The sequence below is a fragment of the Nyctereutes procyonoides genome, unplaced genomic scaffold, assembly GCF_905146905.1.
Source record: "Nyctereutes procyonoides isolate TBG_1078 unplaced genomic scaffold, NYPRO_anot_genome, whole genome shotgun sequence".
In the NCBI taxonomy this organism is placed as follows: Eukaryota; Metazoa; Chordata; class Mammalia; order Carnivora; family Canidae; genus Nyctereutes; species Nyctereutes procyonoides.
In genome coordinates this window covers 7,906,203-7,930,135 of record NW_026575122.1, presented here as the reverse complement: position 1 = coordinate 7,930,135, position 23,933 = coordinate 7,906,203, and the positions used below count along the sequence as shown (strand labels likewise).

Here is a 23,933-nt window from a genome sequence, read left to right as displayed (position 1 = left end):
ACCCCAGTGACTGGCATCACACTTATTTTTTATTTCAAAAGTAGATATAGCAATATAGGCTATTTTCATAGCTTCTCATGCCACTACAAGAATAGTACCTGATAATTTTTTTGTTTTTAACATGATGAAGTGAAAGCATAATTTGAAGCAGTGCTTTCAAAAATCCCAATGTTTAGTTGGTCTGAAGTATTTCTGATAGGTTCAAAGATCCTTTTAAATGCTGTAGCCCACTTGATCATCATTTATTTCATAAATATTTAATAAAGTATTTTTATGTTTGAGGAAACCAAGGCACAGATAATGAATGATTTATAGAAGACCCCAATGTAGTCAGTTTCAGGACCTTATTTTTCATACTCCTTACCTTCTGCTTAGCTCCACCATGCTCATTTCCCCGGTGGCCAATCCAAAATAGTTGAGAATATATTTGAGGATTTCTATTTTCAGAAAGAAAGTAACAGGAGTTCTTACATATGTCATTATAGAGTCAAAGGTGGTTTGTCTGTACATAAATACCATTAAGTAAGTAGTCATTGTATGTGAAATCAGTTTTAAAATAAAAATATGGAAAACATAAAAGTAGGTAATTGACAGCTCTTTTACATTCTCATTTGTTTTGCTTACCTGCATTTTTCTTTCTTTTTGTAAGTATTAAATGCAAAATACATGGGAAAATATATATAGCCTTAAAATTATATATTCAATTTTTAGTAACTCTTAGTGATATGATATACTTGATACCCGCACTTCATCACTTCATATGTTTTATTTCTGAGAGCTCTTTGTGTGTGAATATTTAAGCAGTTTTGACCACCAGCTACTCGCCTACTCCTTTCACTACCCATGCACTATTTTAATTTAACATGAATTTTATAGCTGAATCATTTCATTGAGCTCATTTGGAAAGGGTAGCTTTTTGCTCATCATAAAGAGAGCTTTGTTTGTCTTTTGGAGAGACTTGGTATTTAAAAAAAAAAACCTATGAAAGGTTTTTTTGTTAGCATTGTCTGTAAAAGAAGGTAGTATTTTTAGTGTTGATATAGCATCATGGAAGAAGGAAATTTGGATTAAAAATAGTCGTACATATTAATAGTTACATATATTATTTTAGCCCGGTGCTAATATTGTTAATATTCTTTCTGTTCTGAAATTATTTTCCACATCAGATTCCATACTAAGATAGTGGGAGTATGAATTACTTAAAATTTAGTGTTAAGCGGATTGGTTTAATTTTATAGTCTTATATTTTTCACACTAAAGTTGAGGGAATCATATAACTGTTTCTCTCTTTTATTCCCCTGTGTCCCGTCCCCCTCCCCTTTGTGGAATATTTCACTCACTTTTCCCTATGTGACTTCCCTTTTCTGGTCTGATTTTTAAAAGTGTGTAGGGTTTTTTTATTATTACGAGATTACTTATTTTCTCATTTTGATTTAATGGTTTTAAGAAATACCTGGTTAATAGGTACTTTTATTAGGGAATATTCAGTGCTAGGATGAAAAGTTTAACTTGATTACTAATGGATCATGTACTAGGTTACTAATATATGACATGCTGGTATTAATTTTACTAAATGAGTTCTGATTGGCAACAATATGGTCATAATAGAAAATATTGGATCTTCTTAATTGTGTGCGAGGTGTGTTTTAATTATATTTAGGTAATATTCTTTCATCTAAATACATGATTTTAACATAATAAAACAACAATATTTTGTTTTGTATATATGGTGCCACAGGATAAAAAGAATGAAATGAAAATTATTATTCCTCATTAGTCCTAAGTTAAATTTCCTTATCCTTAACAGAAATATTTCTCCTTGAAAGAACCCTAGTAGAGAGGGACTGAGGGTGAAAAGTTTATTTAGAAAATGCATGATCATACTTCACAGGTGATTTTAAATAATTTCAAGTGCATGGCTAAAAAACAGAGAACATTATACATACAGCCAATTCTATATGGTCATTCTTAACCTGATTTTAACATTATCTTCATTTTGGCAGATATACTATAGCATGTCTGATAATGTTCATCTTTTCCTTTCCTCTTTTATGGCACTCATTTCATTTTGGCTCAAAGGAATGCACTAAATCTCAGGTATTGTAATTTGTGTGTGGTCTCCTAATACTAACCTAAGTTTATTTGTGAATTTGCATTGTAACTAATAAGTTTATAATATTGATGTGTTTGGCTTAATCTTGTTCTTTTGTATTTTGCCCTAATTTAGTAGAATCTCTTAAAATGAAACCATCAGTGATTCAGGTGATGGCACAGTCTACTTTATTTGTGCAGATGTAGTGATGGATTGTCCACCTCAGGTCCACCTAAGCGCAACCTGCTTGTTTTTAAGAATGAGTAGAAGCACTGTTCTTAACTGATGTGATTTGCAAGAAATGGAGAGGGAAAGACAGGTAGTCGTAATGGAAATTTAATTGCTTCTTATGAGAAAGCTTATGGGAAATCCATTAGAAATTTACATTTTAAATGCTGTAGGTGAAAGCTTTAAATTTCAGGAATCCCAGTATGAGAGCATTTTGGGAGACTACTAGTAAAATTTTAGTTAGAATAAGGGCTAAGTCAGAAAGGAAATGAGAATCTAAGAATGCTTGTGTTTTCTTATTTGCACTTTATTTTTAACCAGATTTCATGCTTTATTTCATTCTTTATTTTAATCAAGAGGCCTATAATAATATCTTTGCTCATTTCTTCCACGCCAACACATGACTAATTTATGATTTGCAGTGTTACTGTTTAGAAAATGTTCAGATTGGGGGTTATCAGGGAATTTGGAGTCAAGGAAGGAAAACAGGAAAACTGATTTATCTCTGGAAATGAATTGGTTAAGTAACTAGTAAAATTTTATGATTGTGTTTTCTTATTGCACAGGAAAAAGATCATATACAATTTAATTCACATTAGAAGAAGTCTATTGTCCATATAATATCTTTGACAACATCTTTGTCCATATAATATCTTTCAGTCAGTAACCTTGCCTGAAAACATGAAATACTTGTATAGGTTTTCAAATTAAAATGAGGCAGTAATTGTATGTTCTGTGCAAGAGAATGCATATTAAAATGCCACAGGTGTCATTGCTGCTATACTATACTTTAGAAGCACTGCTAAATTTTAAATGATGTGATGAATCTTAAGTATTTTCATACCATTTTTAAATTTAATAACATTTTGATGTAATTGTTTTACTTTTTAAAATTGCTCTAGTGTTTTTGGGCTTTTATCTGGTAATGCTATACTCTAAAAATATAGAACTTTCATATTTTAAAAGATGTATCAATATATAATTACTCTTCCTCTTTTTTAATATGAAAAATTACCAGTTAGCCTGATTCCTGTTTAGAAGTAGGAATTGAATTGAAAATGTACACTGAGTTATGAGCTATACCTTATGTACACTTTTGAAAATTAGATGTGTTGCAGTATTTTAGAACAGATTATAATAATTTTCTTCAGAACCGTGAGTACTCAGTCCATATCAAGTGTTTTCAAGACATTTTTTTCAAGACAAGTGTATGAGGTTTGTGGAGAGAATAATAAGCACTTTAAAATGCAGTGAGAAGGGAATATTGGAGATGGCTTTCATTAGCATTTTCCTACATTTTGATGTGTTGAGGTTGAGGCTGTATTTAAGATTGCCAGAAAATAAGATGTGGCATGTATTTTTAGTCTTTTTTTTTTTTTTTGTAAAGATTTTATTTATTTATTTGAGAGAGCGAAAGAGAAAAAGCATGGGCAGGGGGAGGGGCAGAGGAAGAGGGAAAAGGAGACTGCCCTCCGAGCAGGGAACTGGATGTGGAGAACCCAGGGATCATGCCCTGAGCTGAAGGCAGCCACTTAACTGACTGAGCCACCCAGGAGCCCCATAAATTTTCAGTCTTAGAATAGGTAACGAAAAATAAGGTTCTTGGCAGAGGCTGAAAGATTTTGGGTCAGTCTCTTTAGACTTTGGACAAGTTTATTTTGTCTCTGAGTTCAGAATAGGGTAGAGGAGAAAAGCTTTATTTTACCTATAATCACAGGCCCTACCTATCTATATTTATGGGTAATTTTTTCCAGGAGTTTGTGATTTATTTTAGAAGATATTTAAAAGGAGGACTTAACCTACTTGACTGGAGTAATAGGGAGACTGGCACATACCTGTTCTGTCATCTTTTAATTTTTTTTATTTTAATAAAAAGAGAGCTCTGCCTTCTCAGTTTAGAAAGAGCAAATATTGTACAGAGATATTAGATTGAAGATGGAAGAAAACTTGTCTACACCATGGAATTTATACATGTACCAGCAGACACTTCAGCCTGAGAAGGCTGAAACAATTGAAATGCTCCCGGTGCTTTGAAGTTCTGATGACTTTCTACTCCCATTCCTATTACCCCCAAAAGAATAGCTGTTTTTTTTTTTTAATAGTTTAGTTAGCAAACATCTATAGAATATTACCTATGTATATACTACTGTTCTAAAACATTTCACATAAATTAAATAATTTAATATACATATCTACCCTGTGAAGAATGGATTATTATTACTACATTTTACAGATTAAGAAATGAAAGAATAAGGTTAGGGGATGCGCTCAAGGACACACAGCTACTAAGAAATAGTCAGTATTCGAACCCCAGAAGTCTGGTTCCAGAGTCAAAGCTCTTCACATCATTGTCTACTGCAGAACACAATAAACTCAATGAATGAAAGTGACTTCTTTTAAAATATGAAAAAAACACAAAACAAAACAAAAGAAGATTATATATTGAAAGGATCGGTATTCCTCAGCTATGATAACTTCTCAGCCAAACATTTTATGAGATTTCATTTAGTTTAGATAATATTTGGAAATGTCCATGACTAGTAGCTGTTAGGATGAAAAAAGTCAAAATCCAAGATGGCTTTGTGACATTTAATTTTTTTTTTAAATCTTGAAATGTTTTGTTTGAGTGTAAGCACACTCATACTGTCCCAAAGGACATTTATACAAATTTGAATTAGGAGGATTTGAACACATATATCATAAACCATATTCATAAAGTTTCAATCAATGCAAAATTTTTGAAGTAATGGAAGCCTGTTGGTCACATAAAAAGGTATCTCCCAATATTTTATTAGTAGTCCTTTTCTACAGTATGAATATACACTTCAGAGCACTGTTTAATAATTATGTATTACATTTTTCGGTAGATTGGGCTTAGTTTAAAATTCTTGGTGCAGATGTATAAGAGGTAATAAAAAATACTACATAAAAATATTAAGTTAATATAAAATGATAATACTTTTTGTATTATAGTCCGTGGTAATACAATATCTATAAAATGTGGCACCAATGTAATAAGATTGATTCATGCATGAGGCTTATGGAAATGAGTCCCATTTTTTATATGGTTATTCTTTATAATAATATAAAACAAGTTCTATTTCTTATAATGGTTATATAATCATTCTTAGGTTATATTTCTCTGAAGTAGATTTTTTTAAAAAAAAGACTTAAGTTATTTCCATTTTCAGTTAAAGACTACTTGGTTTCTTTCGTTAGTTTCAAAAATTGTTAGATAAGGAAACAAATGAAAAATTACAGATATTATGCACTTTTAGACAAATCTTTTTGACAGGATTATTCTTGCATTAAAAATAGTATTTCACTCATGTCATGGCTTTGCTTTTTCACTTATTTTTTACTGAAATCTTCATTTAATGCAATATTTGCTGCTTAACAGTAAGAGAATATGTTTTGAGTAATATATCAGTGACTTGTATACTTAATTTCCTAGAATATTAAGATCTTAGGATTTTAACTTACAACAATCATTTTACATCATATTACACCTATGATTTATTCATATGCTGATATCTTAAAATTTGTTTATATGCTTATAAAGAAAATATTCAAATACAGGGGAGATTTCTTAATTATTTCAACATTTTCATTCTTCTTTAAATTCATCAAACATTTGTTTGCTTAATTGAACCTAAAGCCTTTGTCTTCAATAATGTCGTAATGCCTCTCTGTGAATTATAATAGGATGGAGTTTTAGAAAATGTGTGTATTCTCTTCCTTGTATCATAGAAAGGAAAGCTCAGTATCTTCATTTACATATTTTATTCATTTAATGAATATTTATTGAATGCTCACCTTGTTTCATGTTTGTGCCAGACTTTAGGGCTATAAAGGTCTATAGGATAGACATATTTTGCCCTTATTGTCCTTTTAGTTTCATAGGGGATATAGATAAATAAATGGGCAACTAAAATGCAGGGAATTCTAGGTACTGTGGAGGCACATAGGACACTTGAGGAATCAGGCATGATTTCTTAATATCTTGGCTCAAAGGAAAATATTCTTTAATCCAGGAAAGTCCAATAGAAATGTGAAAGCTGAATTGGTAAAGAATGGAAAGAGAGGTGTGGAGAGAGCGTTAGACAGTAGTGATGTACATCCTAGTTACTGTATGCATGCCTGATGTTTTATGTTTGCATCAGAGTCTGAAAGTGTCAAAAATATTCTCTGCTTTTCACACCCATTATCAGCAGGTTTACTGGTTCCTCTTCACCTAGATCATGTTGCATTTTAAAATCCTGCAGAAAGCTCCCTGTGGAAAGGTCTTTGAACAATAGGTGGATGTAACAGTTCTGTGCCATATGTGCTGCAATTTCTAACAAAATGCAGCATGTAAAAACTGCTGCAGGGGTCTTAATTTCCTTGCTTTGGGGGGACTATTTCTCTCTTGCAGTTCTAATCAGGTATTTATGTTCATTTAATTTATACAGATTGGGAAATTATACTATAGAGTGTGTATAGAAATTGACATGTAAATCCGGAAATAGTTTAAAACACAGAATGATTTCTCTTGCGCTATTAACGGCATGCATTGCAAATTCATGCAAGGCAGTTGAAGATAGTATGCAGTGTGCTGTTTACCCAAGTTTCAGCTTCTGTTAGAGGATGTCTATTTTTATATATTACATCATCTCTGCTGCAGAACTCCCGTGTCCACTGGGATTTACTGTTCTTTCATTCCATTTTGAAAGAAAGCTTGTATTGATGTCATAATTGGACTCATCTTTTGGTTGCACTTGGAAATTGAAAGTAATAAGGGTGTTGTGTAGCAAGTCATGCAATATTTCAAAGTATTTATTTGTCAGAAAGATCACTGCTACTTTGTCCTGCCTCTAATTGTGAACACTGGTGGTTCTCTGTGCTTGTGTATGTTTTAAATATACTTGGCTAAAATTTAGCTCTTGGTCGCCACAGCAAAGATTCTTTTCATCTTAGACTGTTTCATTTTGTATGTGATTTTTTTCTTTGTGAGATTTTGCAGGGCTACATGCTGATTTGAAAAATGTCTCTTTTCTTTGGGAAAATCTACTTTGATATTCAGACCGATTTCCTAACAGTGCTGAATTGATCTTTTTACAATTAAGTTATCAGTAAGTTGTCTGTCTCGCTGTTTCAAATATCAGCTGACTAGAAATTTTCTCTTTGATTTTGAATCCAGTGTTAAAACATTATTAACTTGAAATCCCTTTCTATTCGCTAGAAGGTATTGTTGACCTCTGAAAGAAACTCTAGTTTGTGGCCAGTGTATAGGTGTTAGGTTTAAATCACTTGTGAAAGGAAATATTTAAATTAAATTTTTTAAATGCCTACTATATGTTATATGTATATAAGATCTCCCCCTTATTGTCTCAGGAAACATTAGTCATTATCCATATCTCAGCAGTAAACCTTTTTTCAAACCTTTGCTACAAAAAAACCCCAAAAACAAAACAAAAAAGCAAACCAAAAACCTGATTAGGAGTAAACTTACACTTTTAAAAAATAATAGGTTTATTGAGTTATAATTCACATACCATACAATTTACCTATGTAAAGTACATAATTCAGTGGTTTTTCTTTTTTTAGGTAAGAAACACATAACATTAAATTTACTATCTTAACCATTTTTAAACATATAGTTCAGTAGTGTTACGAATATCAGTAGTAAACCATTGACTGATTTGGACACACCCATTCACATTGTACCTATTATCCTTTGTGGTTTAAATTACACAGAGGCTGAAAAAATAGCTAAGATATTTTGGAAAAAAAATAATTATAGAATCTACTTGGGGGAAAAAGCCTTACTGAGTAAGGCTGAGTAATTGAGTAATTGTTTATATCAGCAATTTCTTATGGACTTAGTATGAGACCAAGTAGCCCATTTTTTTCTTACATCTTCCTTTCTCTCTTTCAAGTGAAACACAGGTGACAGTTGGATGTAATATGGAATTTGGAATTGCTAGTCTACAGGAGAAATGCTGTGACAGTAGAGTCAGCCATTCCGAAATATGAATTGCTCCTTGAGATTACTGATTGGCAGACTTAATTGAGAAGGGCAGATTTTGAGGGTGAAAAAGAAAATATTCAGGTTGTCTTGATTTTTACTTAAATGTCTATGAGGGGGATCCCTGGGTGGCACAGTGGTTTAGCGCCTGTCTTTGGCCCAGTGCGCGATCCTGGAGACCCGGGATCGAATCCCACATCAGGCTCCCGGTGCATGGAGCCTGCTTCTCCCTCTGCCTGTGTCTCTGCCTCTCTCTCTCTCTGTGTGACTGTCATAAATAAATAAAAAATTAAAAAAAAATGTCTATGAGGATAGTAATGATAAAATTGGCCACTTCCAGAAAGCATTTGCGAATGTTAGAAAATAAAGTTAAAATCTCAAAATAAATTTTAACGTTTTCCTTTCACTAATTATTAGCATACTTTACTTTCTGTCTGTTTCTTTATACAGTTTTTAAACTGAAGCCTTAAAAAGCTGAATCATCAGGGATTTTGAAATACCCAGGCAAGTTTTTAGGGGGTTAAAAGAAAAGATCATTTTGCCATTTGTTGATTTGTGACATAAGCATGAGCATCCTAATTAATTGAGATGTAGAGAATACTTGGACATCATTGATATTCTTGATGATATTGATGCCCTTGACAGTGGACACTTGATAGCTTTAGTCTTTTTATGTCTCCTTTGTACAAACATTTGCCTAACTTTAATTAAAACAGAAGAGTATGAACAACTAACCATTCTGCAAGTAGATTAAGGTGTTAGAGGGGTCAGCTGAAGTAGTATTTCATGTAAACACAGGATTTTGTCTTAAAGGAATCTATGGATGTTTGATAACTGTGGAATCATTAAACGAGCAAAAAGGCTGATTACTTTCTAGTTCATCTCTTAGAACTGTAGTTGTCAAAGCTTTTCATTTCAGGACTCTTTTATACTCTTAAAACTTTTTGAGAGTTCCAAGAAGCTTTTGTTTATATGAGTTATCTATATCATTGTTTGCCATACTAGAAACTGGAACTGAGAAATTTTTAAGAATTATTTATTAATTTAAAAATAGTAACCTATTGTATATTATATGTTTTTTTAGTGAAAAATAACTATATTTTACAAAATAAAAAAAATTTATAAGAAGAATAGTGTTGTTTTGTACTTTTGTTTAATACTTGGCCTGATAGAAGCAGCCGGATTCTCATATCTACTTCTGTACTCAGTCGGTTATGATATGCTCTTCTGGTTCCAGTATATAAAGTCTATGAGGAAAGTCTGACTTCACACAGGTATTTGGAAAAGGCAGGAGTATTTTAACAGCTTTTTCAAATAATCTTACTGATACACTTAACCAAAATTTGACAGGTAGTAATTTCTTAAAAATTTAGTTGCCTTGAAGAATGTAAAGCTATGGTCGGGGCGCCTGGGTGGCTCAGTGGTTGAGCGTCTGCCTTTGGTTCAGGTTATGATCCTGGGGTCCTGGGATGGAGTCGCACATCAGGCTCCCTGCATGGCGCCTACTTCTCCCTCTGCCTCTGTCTCTGCGCCTCTCTCTCTCTCTCTCTCTCTCATAAATAAATAAACAAACAAATAAATAAAATCAATCTTAAAAACAACAACAACCCACTGGTCTTACTTACCCATGGGTCTTTTTACTCATGTATGATTTTGTAACATCAAGTATTGGTCACTAAATTAAGCTGTCATCCAAATTTGGGCATGTTATACAAAATACAAAAATACACATTTGTTAATATCACTACCAGTCTCATTAAAAAAGCCTCACTTATTGGGAAGTTGTCAGGCTTATGGTGTTGGATATACATTTTCCAAAAGCCTAATTTTTGCTTGAAAGCTAAAATTTTATCATTGGCAAACAAAGTACTATCAGCTGCTTTCCTTGAAGTGACAAGCTCAGTTTGTTCATTTTCAAGAAAATATCTGCCAGATATCTACTTTTGAATAAGCGTAGTTTGTCCATTGCTTGTTCTTTAAAATAAAAATAGTTTTCCCAAGTGAAGGGGCCCTTGTAAACAGAGTCCTTTGTGACTGCACAGGCCCCATACCTATGAGGCTGACCCTAACCTTGTTTTCCTGTATGATTTTTCTCACTTCTTCCTTTTCTTCCTTGTGGCTTAATTCTTTTATAGATATTGGGAGAAAATGGAAAGATTACAAGCTAACGTTGGGTGGAATCAGAAGAATTTTAAGATGTTTTACATGAAATAATTGTGTTTTAAATATATTAAGTGTATTGGATGGTTACCAACAATCCATTTTGCAGTTACTGTAGTGATTTTTAAAGATAGACATTTTTAAATTTATTTAGCTTTTCTTTTTTTTTTAAAGATTATATTTATTTATTCATGATAGATGTAGAGAGAGAGAGAGAGAGAAGCAGAGACACAGGCAGAGACACAGGCAGAGGGAGAAGCAGGCTCCATGCAGGGAGCCTGATGTGGGACTCGATCCCGGGACTCCAGGATCGCGCCCTGGGCCAACCAGGGATCCCCTATTTAGCTTTTCTCAATTAGAGATTTTTTTTTCCCTTTAGGAATTTTATCTAGCTCCCCTGTCCCTCCCCCCTAAAAAAAAAAAAAAAAAAAAAAAAGCTAACACACCTTCCCTATTAAGATAATTATGAGCCATTATGTGGAATTATAAAATGCTTAAAGTTTTTATGTCCAATTTTATATGGTAATGAAAGTATAGTAATCATACCTGTAAAATGTCTGTTAGATAACATTTAAAAATGGATTTGGGGTCTTATGCCAATACCAGTAAGACTAGTTTTAGGTCCTCATCACCCAATACTCTCCAAAAACAATATCACCATGCGTAGTTTTAACAACATCCTGTGGGTGACTAGTAGTTAATGTTCAGCATAATCCAATCCAATTTATTACAAATTGTTTCAGTTTGATAGTGCAAAATAAATAAATAACCTAGCAATATATTTAAAACTTTTTTTCCTCAAAACTCCAGTTACTATTTTTTGAGTTGAATTCTTTTCTTTTTATTATCCTCTACTTTGAGTACTTTCTTTTCTCTTTTTCTTTTTTACTGACTCATTTTGTGTCCAAATAAATATGCTACCTTCAGTCTTTTCCATCTCCTTGTTCTACTTAGGTTAAGACATTAGTGGCTGCTTTCTTTTGTTATCACAAGGTGTGATTTGCTACTGATTATGCTCCAAGGTTCAATGTGATTTAATAATCAACGACTAAAACAAAATATCTGAAAGATAGAGCTGCCTTTGGAAAAAGACTGAAAATGTCCTAGCCCCAGATTTAAAATTGTGGGTGGGTTTCCCTTGATGGAAGCTGAAATGTCCACATGAATATTTTATGGGGTTAGTGGTTACTATAGATTCGTGTATCATTTCTCACATAAAGAAGTGCCTTTCTGTGAAAATAATTGTCTCACTCTCTTCCCTACTGTATTTTTACCTTTATTGTAAATACCGTGTTTTGCAGTAGCTTGAGTATAATATATTCATATCTTACAGTTTCGGTTTTTGTTTGCAGTCTTATAAGTCCCTTGGGTTGTGAGCATATATTTTTAGATTTTGGTCCAACAGATTTTTATTTTACTTTCTGTCATTGAAAAAGCTATAAAATACAAGCCATCAGGGAAAATAGATTTTGTTGTATATTTGTTCTAAGGTGGTCCTCTAGTGAGCATTTCGTATAAAGATCAATATATTTTGCTTAGGTCTACCACACTGTTCAGCTTCCCAGGATGATTTCTAAAGTTCATTCCAGATTTCTTGTTTCCTGTCTTACCCAGTTAGTCTTGAGGGTCAAGTGTAGAATGAATAAATGACTGCTTTATTCTATTTAGTATTTAATCTATGGTTATTTGTTGATACTATGAACTGCTATTTTATGGAACAACCAGGAGATATAATCTTCCATGAATATGATCTATCTGGCCAATTGTGAACAATTCTAATTATAATAGTCTGATATGTACAATTAATTATTCTAGTATTATTTTAAAATATCAGCATGGTGATATTTGAAAATTTCAAAATGCAACTAACATATGAATAGGTTTGCCTTTTTAGAGCTTTTAAGGAGAAGGAAAAATTGGATGTGTGGTTTGGGCTTTGTTCATTTATTTATGAGGACGATTGAATGTTGCCATCTTGAGCCCATGTGGTCATATATCATAGGCTGACTTCTTTTTCAAGAGAACACTTAGAATTTCTTTGGCATCTAAAATATTTTCTATATTGAGACAGTCTTCTATATTTAATTATTTTCCAGGCAAAATTACTTGGAAGCATTTCCTGTCTGGAATATATTTAATTACAGCAGAGGGGCAGTCACAATTCTGTTCCTGATTGTGAAGTTTATTGATTAGTGCTTCCATTTATAAACATCGTCATTTTCTTTTAGAATGAAGATTATTCAACCATTATGAAAACCTACACATTTTGATATTTATTAGAAGACATTAGATTTTTTTCTTTTTTTGAAAGTGAGAGAGTAGGGGGGAGGAGTGGAAGGGAAAGAGAAGAAAGGAACTTAAGCAAGTTCCATGCCCAGTGCGGATCCTGATGTGGACTCCCTGAGATCATGACCTGAGCCAAAATCAAGAATCGGACACTCAACCATCTGAGCCACCCAGGCACCCCTGAAGACATTGTATTTTTAAAATGAGAGTATGTTTGTTAAAAATTAAATTCCTAAGGAGAAAATAGTCTTTAAAAGCAGATAATATCTTGTCTGCCATATTATACCTTTTACATAGTATATAATAGGTGCTTAGTAGCATCTTGGTTGTACGTTGGTGTCTTTGGATCAAACTCACAGAATTAGCATTACTGAATATTTCTGGGAGTGGCATTATAGATCCACCTACATTAGCAGTACTACACAAGGGTATCTGCACAAGGATATTAATCCAGTCATCTATGTTATTTTTTAAAAAATATTTATTTATTCATTAGAGACATGGAGCAAAAGAGAAAGAGAGGCAGAGACACAGGCAGAGAGAGAAGCAGACTCCATGCAGGAAGCCCGACGTGGGATTCGATCCCGGGTCTTCAGGATCATGCCCTGGGCGGCACTAAACCGCTGAGCCACCCAGGTTGCCCCATCTATGTGTTTTTAAATAATGAATTGCCCAAACCTTGAGAGCAACTGACTTTTTAGACTATCTTAGAAGGAATAAAATTTTCCCTTATTGAATCTTTATGATATATACCAGCTGGCTAGGTATTATTTCATATCTTTTGTCAATTAAACCTTGTAGTTCTAAACACTTAGGTGATGGTATCTCCACTGATACAATATAAGCATGGTAAGGTCAAAGAGGTTAAGTAAGTCACATGTTTAGTGTTTATGGTACTCAGAGTCAAACCTAGACATCAATTTTTTCCATTCCTGTATTTAAAATTATTTATTTTTTAAAAATGAACATATTTTGCTTTTATGTTACTTGAACTTTAAATTTGATCTGAAAGAGATATGTATCACATAATTCAGCCACTTTAGATGCCTGGTATTTAAGTAGTTTTAAAAGACAGGCTAGAGCATAGACTATCGAATATGAAAAATAATTACTAAATTATATTGGCAGTGATAATAAGCTTTGATTGATTCATCGGTATTTTTGTTGCAAGTAAGTGCTTTTCCTTTTCAAACCATATCTCTCATCAATAAAGCACAGGATTTCCCCCCACACACCTTTATAGTTTCATTCCAGTACAAAAATAGGTTTTTATTGTTAAGTAGTACCATTTTGTAACAAAGATGACTATGTAATTAATTAGTATATTTAAAAGTTAGGTTCACTAATATTATAAGTAATAAAAGCCAAATCCTGCTGCAAGATTTTTTGTAAGTATGACCTTTTAATGAATCAAAACAACTTATAGTTGTCTGTAAGTAGTTGTAGTTTTTAGAGATGAAAAGATAAAGTCACACAAGATTGTTTACTTCTGTACCAGAAAATATTGAATGTTTTGGTAATGTTTAAGAATATTAAAACATTAATAATTTCAAGAGATTTAAGAAACACCCTATAAAACTAATTATTGGGGTGCCTGGGTGGCTCAGTCAGTTAAGTGTCTGCCTTCGGCTCAGGTCATGATCTCAGGGTCCTGGGATTGAGCCTGACATCCAGCTCCCTGCTCAGCGAGGAGTCTGCTTCTCCCTCTCCATCTGCTGCTCCCCCTGCTTGTGCCCTCTCTCTCTGTCAAATAAATTAAATCTTTTAAAAAACCTAATTATCTAGTTATGTACAATTTTTAATCAAATTATTGCTAACATTAAGAAAATCATCTTTCACTTACCTAAGTGTGGCAACTTTTAATTTATGAACTAAGGATGTTAAGAAAACCTCTAGGCTATTGTCTAGCACTATATCAGCACTATACTTTTTAAAAAGTAAGGGCATTTTAATATTTCCCCTCTGACTGCCAAAATAAGGAAGACAGAGATCTCAGAACATAAAGGAATAGTTACTACCAGGAAATCTTATTACACGATAGGTTTTTTTTTTTTTTTTTCCATTCAATGAGTGTCTTGTTTTCTGTTGTTCTCTATCATACCATCCCTTTTATCCCCATTTTGCTACCAGCTAATGTTTGGTAATAGCTGTGTTAGATAAGATAACCTTAAGAACTTGAAAGGACTTTAGGAATCTCTCAGTCAAACCACTTAATACAATTTATCTTTCTTTATAGAATTACTGACATTCAGCCTCTCTGTAAGATTTTTAATTACAATTAGCACTGATATTTGCAAGATAGTCCTTACATAATGTGTCATAATTATATCCTACTGCCTAGTACAAGCTAAGGGTTTAGTAAATCATAGCAGTAATTATTTATTATAGGGAAGAGTTAATTATGAAAAAACTTTTCCTTATGTTTAGCTGAAATCTGCTTCTCTATAATTTTAGTTCATGGTTCTAGATTTCTTCTAAAGCAACACAAATGAATATTTATATAACTCTGCTTCAAATAAAGAATTCCTACTCCATTAAGCCTCTTTTCTGGGTTAAACATTCCTAACTTCATGTACTTTCCTAAACCCCTTGTCATCTAGGTTTTCTGCTCTTTCAGTAATACAGTTACTCATTATCTCACCTAAGTTATGTCTAGAACGGGGCACTACCACTTACATAAGGTCCTACAGTACCCTACAATGCAGATTTTAGTAGAACTTTCCGTCTCCCTTGCTATTTTATGATGTAACCGCGATTATATGACGGTTTTGAGGCATTGGGTATTGGCTCATATGGAGCTTTTAGCCAGCTCAATTTTTTTTAAATTTTTTTTAAATTTATTTATGATAGTCACACACACACACACAGAGAGAGAGAGAGAGAGAGAGGCAGAGACACAGGCAGAGGGAGAAGCAGGCTCCATGCACTGGGAGCCCGATGTGGGACTTGATCCCGGGTCTCCAGGATCGTGCCCTGGGCCAAAGGCAGGCGCCAAACCGCTGCGCCACCCAGGGATCCCAGCCAGCTCAATTTTATAGATAATTCTTCTCATCTCCTCTCACAATTATTCTTCCAGCGTGGTATCCCTTATATTGCATTTGTGCAAGTGACATTTTGATAGTATGCATGTAGATGTTTATATTTATCCCTGTTAAATTTAAATTTTCTGGTTTTAGTCTACTCTTTTAACCTGTCAAATGATTTAAAACACCTAATTTTGTCAGTAAACAAATTGGACATCTTTATGGTTATACAATTATCCTATGTCTGTTTCAGCACCTTAAAACTGGTATAATAATACTCCACAGGGTAGTTTTGAAAAAGTTTAAGTGGAATCACTTATACATTCTTTCTTTTTTGGAGTAATTACTGTGTGTTAAGCATAAGAGATAAAGCATAATTTGTCATTAAAAATATCAAATAGATTAAAAGCATGGTTCTTGGCTTCTAGCTAACCTACATTCCAGTTTGTGTTCAATAGTTCCCTTTTTATTCAATAAAAATGGAGGGATAATTAATAATTCATATACTCATGTAAATATATTAGTCATAAGGGAATATGTTACATGCCAAATTAGTAATAAAGGTAATAATTGCTTTGAATTTGGAGTGTTGCTTTGTGAAATACTGTAGTAGGGAACCTACACTGAGTACCAGTGTGTAAGGACTTCACCTCTATAACTGAGCATTTCAGGATGAAGTATGGTATTTTCTTAAAATAGATTCTAGGAAATGAAATGAGTTTTGTTAAATCAGTTATTAAAATATGTTCCTTTTTCAAATAAATGGCATTGTAAAATCCCATTCTTGATGTTGGAATTTCTCATTGATTTACAGTGGGAAATTTAAATTGGATTAAATTTAAAATTTACTCTGTTGTTTTTCTGCATGTGTCCCATCTCTTGGTATCTTTTAATCTTTTAATTTTTCTCTCCTAACTTGTACCATATAAATATTGGGCATATTTATTATGGATAGGTTACTATGTTAATTTTCCAATTATCAGTCAAAGGTAACATAAATAGTATGTTGTCAGGACCTTTTTTTTGTTAAAGAAAGAAATAGCCTATACAGAAAACCCAAAAGGCTCCACCAAAAAGCTGCTAGAACTGAGAAATGAATTCAAATAAAAGATTACAAAAATCATTCTTCAGACATCTGTTGCATTTCTATACATTGATAATGAAGCGGCAGAAAGAAATTAAAAAAAAATCCCATTTACAATTGCAGCAAAATAATGGAATATTTAGGAATAAACCCTAACCAAAGAGGAGAAAGACTTATACACAGAAAACTATAAAACACTGGTGAAAGAAATTCAAGATGACACAAAGAAATGGAAAGATAGTCCTTGTTCATGGATTGGAAGAACAAATACTGTTAAAACATCTGTATTACCCAAAGTAATCTACACATTCAACGCAATCTGTATCAAGATAACAACAGCATTTTCCACAGAACTAAAACAATCCTAAAATTTGGATAGGATCACAAAAGACCCTGAATAGCCAAAACAATCTTTAAAAAGCAAAGCAAAGCTGGAAGCATCACAATTCTGGACTTCAAGTTATATCACAAAACTGTGGTAATCAGAGCATTATGGTACTGGCACAAAAACAGACATATAGATCAATAGGACAGAACAGAAAACCCACAGATACCCACAATTATATGGCCAGTTAATCTTCAACAAAGCAGGAAAGAATATCCACTGGGAAAAAGTCTCTTCACCAAATGGTGTTGGAAAACAGGACAGCAACTTGCAAAAAAAAAAAAAAAACAAAAAAAACAAACAGGACCTCTTTCTTACACCATACATAAAAATGAACTCAAAATGAATGAAAGAGCGCACTTGATGGGATGATGAGCACCGGGTGTTATACTGTATGTTGGCAAATCAAACTTCAATAAAATTTTTTAAAAAAGAAAGACCTAAATGTGACACCTGAAATCATTAAAATCCTAGAAGGGAGCACAGAGAGTTAACTTCTCTGACATTAGTCATAGCAACTTTTTTCTAGAAAGGTTCTCCGAGGCAAGGGAAACAAAAGCAAATGTAAACTATCGGGACTATATCAAAATAAAAAGCTTCTGCACACAGTCAACAAAACTAAAAGGCAACATATGGAATGGGAGAAGATCTTTCCAAATGGCATATCTGATAAAGGGTTAGTATCCAAAATATGTAAAGAACTTTTAAAACTCAACACCCAAAAAATGAATAATCCAATTTAAAAAATGGGCAGAAGACATGAACAGACATTTTTCCAAGGAAGACATACAGATGGCAACAAGCTTGTGAAAAGATGCTCAACATCATTAATCATCAGGGAAATGCAATTCAATGGCTAACAACAATACGAGAAACAACAGGTGTTGATGAGCATGTGGAGAAAAGGGAACCCTCATGCGCTAGTGGTGGGAATGCAAACTGGCACAGCCACTCTAGAAAATACAATGGAGGTTCCTCAGAAAGTTAAAAATAGAACTACTTACTCTATGATCCAGCAATTGCCCTACTAGGTATTTCCCCCAAAGAATACAAAAACACCAATTCAGAGAGATTGATTGATGAATGTATAAAGAAGTAGTACATATGCATGCAATATATATATATATATATATATATATATATATATATATATATATATATATATATACACGGTGGAGTATTCAGCCATAAAATAACGAAATCTTGCCATGTGCAGTGACATGGATAGAATTAGAGAATATAATGCTAAGTGAAATAAAGACAAATGCTGTATGATTTCACTCATATGTGGAATTTAAGAAATAAAACAAATGAGGAAAGGAAAAAAAGAGAACATGAGAGAAAGAAAACAAGAAACAGACTTTACTATAGAGAACAAACTGATGGTTACCAGAGGAGAGGTAGGTTGAGGGGTGGGTGAAGCAGGTGATGGGGCTTTAGGAGTGCACTTGTCATGATGGGCACCAGGTGATTAAAATAAAAATAAAAAAAAAATAGAACTTGAGAAGAAAAAAGATTTCTTCGGTACCTATCTTTGAAATATATCTGAGTGAAAGTTTTGCACTCTCAGCTAGGTCTTTCTGATACTAAGTGTTAATTGAACAGGTTCCCGGTATTTGTGAAACCTGTATATAAATTCAACTCAGTTTACTCGACAGTTATTACATGTCTGGCATTGTGTTGGTATCTTTCATGTATTTCATAATTAAATTATTTTTGATAATGAATCTGAACTACCCTTTTTATTTGTTCAAAGTGAAAAAAAAATGTCTTTAGGAGGATGTGTGTAGAACACCTGTCTGAGGTATATCCAGGGATGGATAGAATAGATTATGTGAAATGTAGGATTGTGTTATGGTATAAAGAATCTTTAGAGAATCAACTTTTCCTTTGAAATCATCATAGTACTAATGGGGGAGGTGGATATATTGGGTTTAGGAAGAGGAGAAAAACTTCTGACCATACCTCCTACAATAACTTTATTTTGTGTTGGCTTAGTGTTCGGTTGGTTTGGTGTATCCATAGAGAAAACAGCATTTTAAAATGTCGTTTCTTTGGTGAACAATAAGATATTAGGAATCAGATTTGTGAAATTTCATGTTTATACATATAAAAAAGTAAATTCTTCTATTATCTTCTCCCACAGATTCTCTCCAAGCCTCAATAGTTTTACCTTTCAGGTAGAGGGAATAGGGAAGAAATCAATACATATAGTGGATAAGTGAAATTAATGATATTAGAAACCTGGAGGTCTATTTTCTATTCTCCTAAACTACCAAATCTATAATTTTATACACTTTATTTTTCTATGAGAGATGAATAAATTATTCCTTGAGTTTGACCATGCTTAATTAAAATATTTGTAAAGCACATTGAGATCTATCAATAAACAGTATAGATATTATAATTATTATAAATGAATAAACATATTAATCCTAAATGTGGTTAATAACTACTGGGAACAGTCCTTTTTTCTCAACTTCATAGTAATTGAAAACCAAGTAGAACAGGTGGAAAAATATGAATACAATGGTATTTTTCTTTTTATCAAGATTTTATTTTTTAGGGATCCCTGGGTGGCGCAGCGGTTTGGCGCCTGCCTTTGGCTCAGGGCGCGATCCTGGAGACCCGGGATCGAATCCCATATCGGGCTCCCGGTGCATGGAGCCTGCTTCTCCCTCTGCCTATGTCTCTGCCTCTCTCTCTCTCTCTCTCTCTCTGTGACTATCATAAATAAATAAATTTAAAAAAAAATGAAAAAAAAAGAACAAATGTTTAAAAAAAAAAAAGATTTTATTTTTTATTCATGAGACACACACACACACACACACAGAGAGAGAGAGAGAGAGAGAGAGGGAGGCAGAGACACAGGCAGAGGGAGAAGCAGGCTCCATGCAGGGAGCATGATGTGGGACTCGATCCCAGGTCTCTGGGATCACACCCTGGGCTGCAGGCAGTGCTAAACTGCTGAGCCACTTGGGCTGCCCTACAATGGTATTTTTAAAAAAGATTTTATTTATTCATGAGAAACACACAGAGCGAGGCACAGACACAGGCAGAGGGAGAAGCAGGGTCCCTGTGGGGAGCCTGATGCAGTACTTGATCCCAGGGCCCCGGGATCACGCCCTGAGACAAAGGCAGACGCTCAACCACTGGGCCACCTGGGCGCCCTTGAATATAGTGGTATTAAATTTAGCATGTAAAGGCCTTGCATTAAGCAGTTTCCTGAACTATGAATATAATCTGTCTTTTGGATCAATGTTACTGATAATTTGGAAGTCATTAGATGTTCTTGACATGGAACAGAAGTTGTTACATGGTCCTTTTTCTATCTATGTGCTCAATCTAGATGGTTAAGGAATGGAGCAGATAAAACCCAAATTAAGGCTACCTCAAGGTCAGTATAACATCTGTACTAATGGATTCTCTTAAATCTTCAGTTTATATTTCATTTCTTAAGTACTGTTTGGCATATTATAGCCTGGCATAATTGTGCTTCAGTGTACAAGGTAGGAGAGATAGTAAAATTTCAGTATTACAGTCATGAGTTTAAAGATATGTAGGTTGTAGGCACAGAGCCAGATTACGAGAGAAATCACACCAAGTCTCAGCACAGAAAAGCAGCGGTGCCTGAGGATGTGTGATTTTTCTGACATCACCTATCAGGTTCTCCCATTTAGTTGCCTTCTTGAGAGAAGTGACACATTTTCCCAGAGAGAGGCAAGCAATGGCAAACCTTCACATGTGAGGTCAGATACTATCAGCATGGGGGTAATTTGACTGAAACTTGGAGGAGACTTTTTGTCACATGGACATGTGGGACACGAGCTAGATGGATAGAAGTTGTAGAACTCGATTATTTAATTCTTAGATTGCCATTAATTTTGCATGTGTGTGTATGTGCATGTGGTGAAATATATACAACATTTAAATTTATCACTTTAACCATTTTTTAAGTATATGTAGTTCAGTGGTATTAAATTCATTCACATGGTTACACAACCATGGCCACGACTCATCTCCACAATTTTTTCATCCTCCCAAGCTGAAACTCCATGCTCATTAAACAGTAACTCCTTCTTACTCCCTTCCCCACAGCCCCTGGCAACCACCATTCTCCTTTTGGTCTATGAATTTACTAGTCTAGGTACTTCATATAAATGGAATCCTATAGTGTTTGTCTTTTTGTGATTGGATAATTTTACGTAACATAGTGTGTTCCAGGTTTTTTCTTGTAACAGAATTGTATTTTCTTTTAAAGACCCAGTAATAATCCCATTGTAGGTATGTACTACATTTTTTTATACATTCATTTATAGATGGATGCTTGGCTTGCATTGCTTATACCTTTTGATACCATGTACTTCTTTAAAAAAAATTTTTAGAGCAGTTACAGATTTACAACAAAATTGCAAGAAAGATACAGAGATTTTTCATACATCTCCTGTCCAACACATGCATAGCCTCCTCCACTATCAACATCACTTACCAGAATGGTACTTTTTAAACTCAATATGAACCTACATTGCCACATCACATTTACCCAAAGTCCACAGTTTACCTTAGGGTTCACTTTTGATGTTGTACAGTCCATAAGTTTGGACAAATGTATGAAGACATATAGCCATCATTATAATATCATACTGAGTATTTTCTTTGTTATAAAACTCTTATGTGCTCTACCTATTCAAAGACTGATCTTTTTATTGCCTCCACAGTTTTGCCTTTTCCAAAATGTTGTATAGTCGGAATCATACAGTGTTTAGCCTCTTCATGTTGGCTTCCTTTACTTAGTAATAATATGCATTTAAGTTTCCTCCATGTTTTTACATGATTTGATAGCTCATTTCTTTTTAGTGCTGAATAATATTCCATTGTCTTGATGTGCTACCATGTATTTATCCATTCGCCTACTGAAGTGTATCTTAGTTTCTTTCACATTTTGGCAACTTTGAATAAAGTGGCTTTAAACATCTATGTGTAGGTTTTTGTGTAGACCTAAGTTTTTAAGTCCTTTGAGTAAATATCAAAGAGTGAGTAAATATCAAGGAGTGTGCTTGCTGGATCAGATGATGAGTATGTTTAGTTTCTGAAGAAACCACCACACTGACCTGTGACTGTACTGACCTGTGACTGTACCATTTAGCCTTCCTACCAGCCATGAGTGAAGTTCCCATTGCTCCACATCCTTATCAGCATTTGACATTGTCATGGTTTTGAATTTTGACCATTCTAATAGGTATATGGTGGTATCTCATTGTTGTTTTAGTTTGCATTTCCCTGATGACTTATCATGTGGGACAGCTTTTCATATGCTTATTTTCTATTCGTGTATCTTCTTTGGTGAGGTATCTTTTAAGATCTTTGGCCTATTCATCAAGTTTTTCTTACTCTTGGGTTTTAAGAGTTCTTTGTGTATTTTGGGTAAGAGTTCTTTATCAGATGTGTCTTTTGCAATTATTTATTCTCAATCTATGGCTTGTCTTCTAATTTTCTTAATATTGTCTTTTACAGAGCAGAAGTTCATTTTAATGAATTCTAGTATGTTTTGGTGTTGTATCTAAAAAGGTATCACAATACCCAAGTGTATCTAGGTTTTCTCCTGTTATTTTGTAGGAGTTTTATAATTTTGCATATTACATTTAGGCCTGTGATAATTTTGAATTAGTTTTTGTGACAGATATAAAGTTCTGCATCTAGATTTATTTATTTATTGCATGTGGGTGTCCAGCTGTTCCGGCTTCATTTGTTGAAGAGACTATCTTTGCTGTATTGTGTTGCCCTTGCTCCTTTGTCAAAGATTAGCACCACTTACTTTTAAATCATTCATTTGTTTATGGTAAAAAAAGCATTTGGGATTTTGGTAAGAACTAGTTTATAAGATCAAACATGGTTTTGCTAATGTCTATTCCTGATCTCTGCAGATTTTATTCATTTAGAAAAGGTGAGAGCCTATGATGTGTACCATGCTATTTGCTGCACGTACACTGGCACACAACACACATGATGCCAGGCGTCACAGAGATTAGAGTGTAGCAGGGGAAGTGGACACTACTTAAATAATTTCATGATTAAATGTAAAACCAGAACTGTAATAAGCATTATAGATAGGGAAGTGATACTCAGTATCATAAGAACTTTGAGGGTATTTCACTGGTATTTTTTAGGGGTGAAGTAAGACTCAATCAGGAAAGGGAGGGTGAAGGAATGTTCTAGGCAGAGGAAATATTGTGTAGATAGGCCTTTTTGCCCATTCTTGGAGACAAGAGCAGCCCAGGTGACCTAGGGGGCATGAGCATGGTATAACTCTTAAAAACATACAAATCTTGCAGACTATAATAAGGTATTTAGTCTGTATGCTGAGAGCAATGGGAAGCCATTGATATGTTTTAATTGAATAGAGGGCTCAATAGATTTGGTTGAAATGACCATATTTTAGTTTTTAAAAGATCTCAGGAGGAGTATGTTAAATGGATAGAGTGGATGAGGTTAAGATTGAATCCAGACAGTTGAGTAAAGAGACTTTTGCGATTTTTATGGCAAAAAGTAATGAGTGGGATGATAGTGGCAGAAATGAAGAGAAATTTAAGTTTGAGAAAAGGTAGTGAGCTTAATTACTGGGATATTGTGATGGATTGGACATGGAGAAAGGTGTTAAGGATAATTTG

At 33.7% G+C, this 23,933-nt stretch overlaps 1 protein-coding gene across 7 annotated transcripts in view; it reads left to right on the top strand.

Moving 5' to 3' along the window:
- RAPGEF2 (Rap guanine nucleotide exchange factor 2) overlaps positions 1 to 23,933 on the top strand; it is a 241,234-nt gene that overhangs the window by 126,447 nt on the left and 90,854 nt on the right. For 5 of the 7 annotated variants that reach the window (XM_055336314.1, XM_055336317.1, XM_055336315.1 and 2 more), the window contains exon 7: positions 2,080 to 2,097. The exons of the other annotated variants lie outside the window; for them this stretch is intronic. In XM_055336314.1, coding sequence (XP_055192289.1) covers positions 2,080 to 2,097 — 18 coding nt within the window. The remainder of the gene's footprint in view (positions 1 to 2,079; positions 2,098 to 23,933) is intronic. 7 annotated transcript variants of the gene reach the window in all.